Here is a 10,426-nt window from a genome sequence, read left to right on the forward strand (position 1 = left end):
AATTAAAGGAAGTCTTCTATTTGGAATGTAGTAATTTGATGCCCCCATTTTCAGGTTGTACAATTGATATATATAAAAAAAATTGAAAAGTTTAGATACATTGAGATAGATTCATAACATGTACCTAAGTTAAACTAGGATACATGGAACTAATTACATATATTTAGTCTATTGGAGGTAAAAGAAGGTTGTAATTTTCTCAAGAAATGCAGATATATTTTTAGACTGATAACTTTAGTCATGTGTGGGAGTTGAAAAAGTTAAATTTTAGGAAAAATATAGGGATAAAAATGGTGAGTAAAAATGTACTTGCATTTTGATCTCAGTTTCTTTTACACTCTTTTTTTGAAGACTATTTAGAGGGGTGCCTGGGTGGCTCAGTCTTTGAAGCATCTGCCTTCGGCCCTGGACCCTGGGATCCAGCCCCATGTTGGGCTTCCTGCTCAGTGGGGAGCCTGCTTCTCCCTCTCCCTCTGCCTGCCATTCCCCCTGCTTGTGTTCGTGCTCTCTCTCTCTCAAATAAATAAAATCTTTTAAAAAAAAGACTATTTAGAACAGTTTTAGGGTCACAGGAAAAAGTTGACGTATAGTTGACACGTAAGGTTATATTAGTTTCAGGTGTACACAGTGATTTGACACCTCTCTATGTTGTGCTGTGCTCACCACAAGTGTAGCCATTTTCTATCACAATACAAGGCTATTACATTATCATTTGACTGTATTCTCTGTGCTGTACCTTTTTACCCCCATGACTGGAAGCTTGTTACCTCCCACTGCCCTTCACCCATTTTGCCTAACCCACTCCCCGAGCCCACTGGTAACCATCACTTTGTTTTTTGTATTTGTGTGTCTCTTTGTTTTTGTTTTTTGGATTCTATGTAGAAGTGAAATCATATGGTATTTATTTCACTTAGCATTATACCTTCTAGTCTTTCCATATCACAAATGACAAGATTTCATTTTTTTTATGGTGGAGTAATATTCCATTGTATATATGTACCACAATTTTTTAGCCATTTATCTGTTGATGGACACTTCATTAGTGTGTCCATCTGCTGGCTATTATAAATAATACTACAAACATAAGTATGCATGTATTTCTTCAAATTACTGTTCTCATTTTCTTTGGGTTGATAACCACCGGTGGAATTACTGTATCATAGAGTGTTTGTTTTTAATTTTTTGAGGAGCCTCCATACTGTTTTCTGCAATGGCTGCACAAATTTACATTCCTGCCAATGGTACATGAGGATTCCTCTTACTTGATATTCTCGGCAATAGTTGTTACTTGTCTTTTTGATTCTAGTCATTCTGACATGTGTCAGGTGATATATCGTGGTTTTGATTTGCATTTCCCTGATGATGAATGATATTGAGCATGTATTCAAGTGTCTGTTAGCCATCTGTATGTCTTCATTGGAAAAACGTCTATTCAGGTCCTCTGCCCATTTTTTAATTGGATTGTTTGGTTTTTTTGGTGTCAAGTTGTAAAAATTCTTATATACTTTGGATATTAACCCTTTATCAGATATATTATTTGCAAGTATCTTCTCCCATTCAGTAGGTTGCCTTTTCATTTTGTTGATGGTTTCCTTTGCTGTACAAAAGCTTTTTATTTTGATGTAGTCTCAGTGGTGTATTTTTGCTTTTGTTTCATGTGCCTGAGGAGAGATACTTTGAAAAATGTTGCTAAGGCTGATGTACAAGAGATTACTGTCTGTTTTCCTTTAGGATTTTTATGGTTTTAGGTCTCAAGGAGTTGAAACTTAGATCCACACAAAACCTGCGTACAGTTGTTTATAGCAGTTTTATTCACACTTTTATATAAAGCTTATACACATAAATTTTATATTTCAGTTTTATAGCCCAGACTTGTAAGCAACCAAAATGTCAGTCAATAGGTGATTGATAAACTATAGCATATCAAACTATGAAATACTATTCACTGCTAAAAGGAAATGAGCTGTCAAGTCATAAAAAGATGTGGAGAAACGTTAAATGTGTATTACTAAGTGAAAGATGCCAATCTGAAAAGGCTACATATTGTGTGATTTCAACTAGATGACTTCTGGAAAATACAAAACTGTGGGCACAGTTTAAAGATCAGTGCTTGCCAGGGCTTGAAGGTGGTAGGGGAGGGATGAATAATTAAAGCACAAGGGATATATATGCTCATTTTTGGAAGAATTGATATCATTAAATGTCCATACAACTCAAAGCAATCTATAGATTAAATACAATATTTTGATAAATATCAACAACATTGTTCACTGAACTGGAACAAATAATCCTAAAATCTGTATTGAACCACAAAAGACCCTGAATAGTCAAAGCAGTCTTGAAAAAAAATTAAAGCTGGAGATACCACAATCTCAGATTTCAAGATATAATTCAAAGCTATAATAAAACAGTATGATGCACAAAAATAGATACATTGATCAGTGGGACAAATAGAGTGCCCAGAGATAAACCCATACCTATATGGTCAATTGTAACAAAGGAGACAAGAATATACAATGAGAAGGCGGCAGTCTTTTCAAAAAATGGTGCTAAGAAAACTGGACAGCTACATGCAAAAGAATGGAAATTGGACCACTTTCTTACAGCATACACAAAAATGAAGTCAAAACAAATTAAAGACCGAAGTATGAGACCTAAAACCATAAAAATCCTAAAAGAAAACATAGATAGTAATCTCTTGAACATTAGCCTTAACAACATTTTTCTAGATTAGTCTGTTCAATTTTTTGAAGAGTATATCTTTGCTTCATTGTATTGCCTTTCTCCTTTGTCAAAGACCAGTAGGCTGTATTTATGGAAGTCTGCTCCTGGGCTCTATTCTGACCATTGATCTACTTGTCTGTTTGATTGCCAATACCAGTATCATGCTTACTGTAGCTATAATAGTAGTGTCAAGCCTCCAACCTTGTTCTTCTCCTTCAATATTATCTCCAACCTTGTTCTTCAATATTATGTTGGCTATTCTGGATCTTTTACCTCTCCATTTAAACTTTAGAGTCATTTTGTCAGTATTCATTAAGTAGTTGGCTGGGATTTTGACTTTAATTGCATTGAATCTGTGGATCATTCTAGGAAACACTGACATCTTGAGAATATTGAATTTTGTTATCCACAAATAAATATGGAGTATCTCTTCATTTATATTCATTTTTTCTTTGATTTCATTCATCAGAGTTTGGCAGTTTCCTCTATATAGATCTTGTATATGTTTTGTGAGATTTATACCCAAGTATTAACATTTTTTGGGCGCTAATATAAATGGTGTTATTTTTAATTTTTAAATTCTATTTGTCCATTGTTTGTATGTAGAAAAGCAATTACTGTTGCATACCAACCTTGTATTATGCACCTTAGTATAAGGGGTTATTAGTTCTTGGAGTCTTTTTTTTGTATACCTTCTATTTCCTTTTCTTGTCCTAATGCATTGGCAGGGACTTCCACTACAGTGTTGAAAAGGAGTGATCAGAGCAACCTCTTTGCTTTGTACCTGAGTGGGAAAACTGAGTTTCTTACCATTAAATATGATGATAGCTGTAGGTTTCTTGATGATACTCTTTATCAAGTTGAGGAAGCTCTCCTTTATTCTAGTTCACGGAGAGTTTTTATCATGAATAGGTGTTGATTTTGTCATGCAAAATATGTAAAGTTTATATGATCATGTAGCTTTTCTTCTGTCAGATCTGACTTTTAGGTGTATTATCTCTTAGAGAAGTTATTTGAACTTGCTAAGCATTAGTTTCCTGTTAGGAACCGTGTACATATGGGAACTTATAAAAAACAGAGCAGAAATTGGTTGTCTACTTTATAGGTTGTGAGAACTTATGATAATACATATCAGTGCTTTCCTTAATGTGTATCATGTAATAAACAGTAATTATTAATTTTCAGGTGTCTTTGGCAAATAGTAAAGGGATAATTATAATAACATTAGAAAATAAATTTCTGGGGCGCCTGGGTGGCTCAGTCGGCTAAGCGTCTACCTTCAGTTCAAGTCATGATTCCAGGGTCCTGGGATCAAGTGTGTGTCAGGCTCCCTGCTCAGCATTGAGTCTGCTTTTCCCTCTACCCCTCCCCCTGCTCATGCTCGCTTGCTCTCTCTTGCTCTCTCAAAAACAAATAAATAAAATCTTAAAAAAAAAAATCTGAAAAATAATGAGGTTAGTTCACCTAATGAGGTGGGTTAGTAAGGCCAAATAGAAATTTGAGTGGAGATTGTGGAATGTCTTATGGACTGTGTGGATAATTTTTAGAGCTTAAAATTGCATTTTATTATTTTTGGATATATTAAGGGGAACATTTGTGTTTTTAATTAGTACACTTAAATCAGAATGATGTCTGCTTTATAATGATTCCTGTTTTTTGAAACAGATTCAAGATTTTTGGAAAGTTACCACTGATTTCTTTACGAATATCAGATAAAAAACTGCAAGGAATTTTGGAATTGATTGAAAGCATTCCTAAACCCACACCTGCAACTGAAACATATGCGCCTGTCAAACCATTTCAGGTAATATTTTTGCAAAATTGGTAAAAGTACAAATTAAAGAAACTTGACAACTTTACCCAAAATTTTGGGCAAAACAATTCATTTTCAAGAGACCTTTAAAAATTACATTTTAGGTGTGTCTGGGTGGCTTCACCTGTTAAGCATCTGACTCCGTCTCAGCTCAGGTCTTGATTGCAGGGTTGTGAATTCAAGTCCCACAATGGGCTCCATGCTGGACATGGAGCCTGCTTTAAAAAAAAAAAAAAAAAAAAAAGTTGGGGCACCTGGGTGTCTCTGTTGGTTAAGTGTCCAACTCTTGATTTCAGCTCAGGTCATTGATTTCAGGGCTGTGAGATTGAGCCCTGCTTTGTACTTTGTGCTGGGCGTGGAGCCTGTTTAGCCTGTTTAAAATTCTCTCTCTCTCCCTGCTGCCGCCCCCCCCACCCATGTCACTCTCACTCTCTAAAAAAAATTTTGTTTTGTTTTGTTTTTTTTTTACATTGTAAAAGAGAAAATGTTGACAGAGTAAAAGGTGCAAATAGTAAAGAAAGTTGTATAAGTCTGCCTATCTTCACTTGTCTGGCTTGCAGTCACTCTTCTCAGTGGTAACACTGTCAATTACCACTTCTCTTGTTTTCCAAAATGTTTATGGCATATACTATGGCATGCTCATGTGTGTATATATACGTATGTACTCTTATGTTCTCAAAATTTACGTAAATTGTATAATTATACTTACTCTTCTGAATCTGTATTCTTTGCACAGTTATCATATTTTATATACCTTAGAGATAGCTTCATATTAGCACATACAGATCTATGTTTTACTTTTATAGAGCAATATAGTATTGAATTGTGCAAGTGTACCATCATTTGCCTAATGTAATCCCCTATTGATGGACATTGATATTGATATGAGTGCTCACAGTTATAACCTACTGCTTTCAGCTTCCTTGTACTTATATTTGGGGTATATTTTTATCCATTGGATAAATTCATACAAGTGGAATTGCTCAGTGAATTTTATACTTTCATGAACTTTGCCAAATTTTCTTTTTTATTTTTTTTATTTTTTTTTTTATAATTAATTTTATTTTATTATATTATGTTAATCACCATACAGTACATCCCCTGATTCTGATGTAAAGTTTGATGCTTCATTAGTTGCGTATAACACCCAGTGCACCATGCAATACGTGCCCTCCTTACTACCCATCACCAGTCTATCCCATTCCCCCACCCCCTCCCCTCTGAAGTCTTCAGTTTGTTTCTCATAGTCCATAGTCTCTCATGTTTCATTCCCCCTTCTGATTACCCCCCCTTTCTTTATCCCTTTCTTCCCCTACCGATCATCCTAGTTCTTATGTTCCATAGATGAGAGAAATCATATGATAATTGTCTTTCTCTGCTTGACTTATTTCACTTAGCATTATCTCCTCCAGTGCCGTCCATGTTGCAGCAAATGTTGAGAATTCGTTCTTTCTGATAGCTGAGTAATATTCCATTGTATATATGGACCACAGCTTCTTAATCCAGTCATCTGTTGAAGGGCATCTCGGCTCCTTCCATGATTTGGCTATTGTGGACAATGCAGCTATGAACATTGGGGTGCATATGGCCCTTCTCTTTACTACGTCTGTATCTTTGGGGTAAACACCCAGTAGTGCAATGGCTGGGTCATAGGGTAGTTCAATTTTTAACTTTTTAAGGGACCTCCACACTGTTTTCCAGAGTGGCTGTACCAACTTGCATTCCCACCAACAATGTAGGAGGGATCCCCTTTCTCCACATCCTCTCCAACAATTGTTGTTTCTTGCCTTGTCTATCTTTGCCATTCTAACTGGCGTAAGGTGGTATCTCAGTGTGGTTTTGATTTGAATTTCCCTGATGGCTAATGATTTTGAACATTTTTTCATGTGTCTGTTAGCCATTTGTATGTCTTCATTGGAAAAGTGTCTGTTCATATCTTCTGCCCATTTTATGATTTGTTTATTTGTTTCTCGTGTATTGAGTTTGAGAAGTTCTTTGTAGATCTTGGATACCAGTCCTTTATCTGTGGTGTCCTTTGCAAATATATTCTCCCATTCCGTGGGCTGTCTCTTAGTTTTTTTGACTGTTTCCTTGGCTGTGCAGAAGCTCTTTATCCTGATAAAGTCCCATAAGTTCATTTTATCTTTTATTTCTCTTGCCTTTGGAGATGTGTCGTGAAAAAGGTTGCTCTGGCCGATGTCATAGAAGTTGTTGCCTATGTTCTCCTCTAGAATTTTGATGGATTCCTGTCTCACATTGAGGTCTTTCATCCATTTGGAGTTTATTTTTGTGTATGGTGTGAGAGAGTGGTCAAGTTTCATTCTTTTGCATGTAGCTGTCCAATTTTCCCAGCACCATTTATTGAAGAGACTGTCTTTTTTCCACCGGATGTTTTTTCCTGCTTTATCAAAGATTAGTTGCCCAAAGAGCCGAGGGTCCATTTCTGGGTTCTCTATTCTGTTCCATTGGTCGATGTGTCTGTTTTTGTGCCAGTACCATGCTGTCTTTGTGATCACAGCTTTGTAGTACAGCTCGAAATCCGGCATTGTGATGCCCCCAGCTTTGTTTTTCCTTTTCAACAGTTCCTTGGAGATTCGGGGCCTTTTCTGGTTCCATACAAATTTAAGGACTATTTGTTCCAGTTCTTTGAAAAATGTCCTCGGTATTTTGATCGGGATAGCATTGAAAGTGTAGATTGCTCTGGGTAGTATGGACATTTTAACTATGTTAATTCTTCCAATCCATGAGCATGGAATATTTTTCCATCTTTTTATGTCTTCCTCAATATCTTTCAAAAGTGATCTATAGTTTCTAGCATATAGGTCCTTTACGTCTCTGGTTAAGTTAATTCCAAGGTAACGCATGGTTTTTGGTGTTATTGTAAATGGGATGGATTCCCTAATTTCTCTTTCTTCAGTCTCGTTATTCGTGTATAGAAATGCAACTGATTTCTGGGCATTGATTTTGTATCCTGCCACCTTACTGAATTGTTCTATAACTTCTAATAGTTTGGGAGTGGATTCCTTTGGGTTTTCCATATAGAGTATCATGTCATCTGCAAAGAGAGACAGTTTGACTTCTTCTTTGCCGATTTGGATACCTTTGATCCCTTTTTGTCTTCTGATTGCTGTTGCAAGGACTTCTAGTACTATGTTGAATAATAGTGGCGAGAGTGGGCATCCTTGTCGTGTTCCTGATCTTAAGGGAAAGGCTTCCAGCTTTTCCCCATTGAGAATAATGCTTGCAGTAGGCTTTTCATAGATGGCTTTTATGAGATTGAGAAATGTACCCTCTATTCCTACACTCTGAAGGGTTTTAATCAGGAAAGGATGCTGTATTTTGTCAAATGCTTTTTCTGCATCAATTGAGAGGATCATATGGTTCTTGAGTCTTTTCTTGTTGATATGATGTATCACATTGATTGATTTGCGAGTGTTGAACCATGCTTGCATCCCAGGTATGAATCCCACTTGGTCATGATGGATAATCCTTTTAATGTACTGTTGGATTCTATTAGCAAGGATCTTGTTGAGGATTTTGGCATCCATATTCATTAGAGAAATCGGTCTGTAATTCTCCTTTTTGAGGGGGTCTTTGCCTGGTTTGGGGATCAAGGTAATATTAGCCTCATAGAATGAGTTTGGTAGCTTTCCTTCTGTTTCTATTTTTTGAAATAGCTTTAGGAGAATAGGTATTATTTCTTCTTTGAATGTTTGGTAGAATTCCCCAGGAAAACCGTCTGGGCCTGGAGTTTTATTATTTGGAAGGTTGTTTATCACTGACTCAATTTCTTCATAGTTAATTGGCCTATTTAAGAAATCTATTTCTTCCTGTTTCAGTCTTGGTAGTTTATAGGTTTCCAGGAAGGCCTCCATCTCTTCCAGATTGTTTAGTTTTTTGGCATATAGCTGTTGATAAAAGTTTCTAATAATCCTTGCAATTTCAATGGTGCTGGTCGTGACCTCTCCCTTTTCAGTCATAATTTTAATAATCTCAGTCCTTTCTCTTTGTTTTTGGACAAGTTTTGCCAGTGGTCTATCAATTTTATGGATTCTCTCAAAGAACCAGCTTCTAGTCCTGTTGATCTGCTCTACTGTGGTTCTGGTCTCTAATTCATTGATTTCTGCTCTAATCTTGGTCAACTCCTTCCTTGTCAGTGGGTTAGGCCTGTCCCTCTGTTGCTGTTCCAGTTTCTTGAGGTGAGAATATAGAAACTGCATTTTAGATTTTTCTATTCTTTTGAGTGAGGCTTGGATGGCTATGTATTTCCCCCTTAGGACTGCCTTTGCAGTATCCCATAGGTTTTGGACCGTTGTGTATTCATTCTCGTTGGTCTCCATAAATTGTTTAATTTGTTTTTTGATTTCCTGGTTTATCGAGTCATTCTTGAGCAGGATGGTTCTTAGCCTCCAAGTGTTTGAGTTTCTTCCAGGTTTTTCCTTGTGGTTGAGTTCCAATTTCAGAGCGTTGTGGTCTGAGAATATGCAGGGGATAATTTCAATCTTTTGGTATTGGCTGAGACCTGTTTTGTGTCCCAGAGCATGATCTATTCTTGAGAATGTTCCATGGGCATTTGAATAGAATGAGTATTCTTTGGTTCTGGGGTGTAGTGTTCTATATATATCTATGAGGTCCAACTCGTCGAGTATGGCATTCAAAGCCTTTGATTCTTTGCTTAGTTTTTGCCAGGGTGTTCTGTCTATTTCTGATAGTGGGGTGTTGAGGTCCCCTACTATTACTGTGTTCTTATCTATATGTCTCTTTATTTTGGTTAAGAGTTGGCTTGTGTATCTTGCTGCTCCCCTGTTGGGGGCATATATATTAATAATTGTCATATCCACTTGTTGAATACTTCCTTTAAGAATAATATAGTGCCCTTCTGTATCTCTCTCTATGGCCTCTAGTTTAAAATCCAGTCTATCTGATATGAGAATTGCTACTCCAGCTTTCTTTTGAGGTCCATTTGCGTGGAAGATGGTACTCCATCCCCTTACTCTAAGTCTGAATGCATCTTTGGGTTCAAAATGAGTCTCTTGTAGACAGCAAATGGATGGGTCATGTCTTTTTATCCAATCTGCAACCCTGTGGCGTTTTATGGGAGAGTTTAAGCCATTTAGATTGATAGAGATTATTGACAGATATGATTTTAATGATGCCATTTCTCTTTAAAGTCTTTGTATCGGTTGTGACTTGCTGCTCTGTATCACTCTTGGGGCCTTTTTACCTTTATAGAGCCCCCCTTAATATCTCCTGTAGGGCTGGTTTCGTGGTTACGAAATTGGTTAATGATTGGCGATTTTGGAACGTCTTTATTTCTCCATCAATTCTGAATGACAGCTTTGCTGGATAAAGGATCCTTGGCTGCATGTTTTTCTCTGAAAGAGCTTTAAAAATGCCCCCCCAAGCCTTTCTCTCATTCCAGGTCTCTGTAGACAGGTCTGACGTAATCCTGATACCTTTGCCTTGGTACGTGAGAAATTTCTTTGCCCTGGCCGCTTTCAATACTGTATCCTTGGATCTAATATTTGCGAATTGCACTATGACATGCCGTGGCGTAGGTTTGTCCTGGTTGAGCTTGGATGGGGTCCTCTCTGCCTCTTGGACACGAATGCTTGTTTCCCTTGCTAGATTAGGGAAGTTTTCAGCTACAATTTGTTCAAATATCTCTTCTAGACCTCTGTTTTTCTCCACCCCTTCAGGGATGCCGATGATTCTGACATTGGATCGTTTCATAGAGTCAGTAATCTCCCGTAATCTACATTCGTGGGCGTGGATTTTTTTAAGACCAGCTTCTATTTTCGTTTTTTCTTCTACTAACCCATCCTCCAATTCGCTAACGCGTTCCTCTGCCTCGGTGACCCTGGCCGTCAGAGCCTCTAGTTTTGACTG

At 37.1% G+C, this 10,426-nt stretch overlaps 1 protein-coding gene across 1 annotated transcript in view; it reads left to right on the plus strand.

Moving 5' to 3' along the window:
* The window catches only part of VPS13A (vacuolar protein sorting 13 homolog A), a 240,974-nt gene that overhangs the window by 81,142 nt on the left and 149,406 nt on the right, over positions 1-10,426 (plus strand). Inside the window, 1 exon segment of the mRNA XM_002925447.4 lies at positions 4,390-4,528. Within this exon segment, the coding sequence (XP_002925493.1) occupies positions 4,390-4,528 (139 nt within the window).

The sequence above is a fragment of the Ailuropoda melanoleuca genome, chromosome 17 (assembly GCF_002007445.2).
Source record: "Ailuropoda melanoleuca isolate Jingjing chromosome 17, ASM200744v2, whole genome shotgun sequence".
In the NCBI taxonomy this organism is placed as follows: Eukaryota; Metazoa; Chordata; class Mammalia; order Carnivora; family Ursidae; genus Ailuropoda; species Ailuropoda melanoleuca.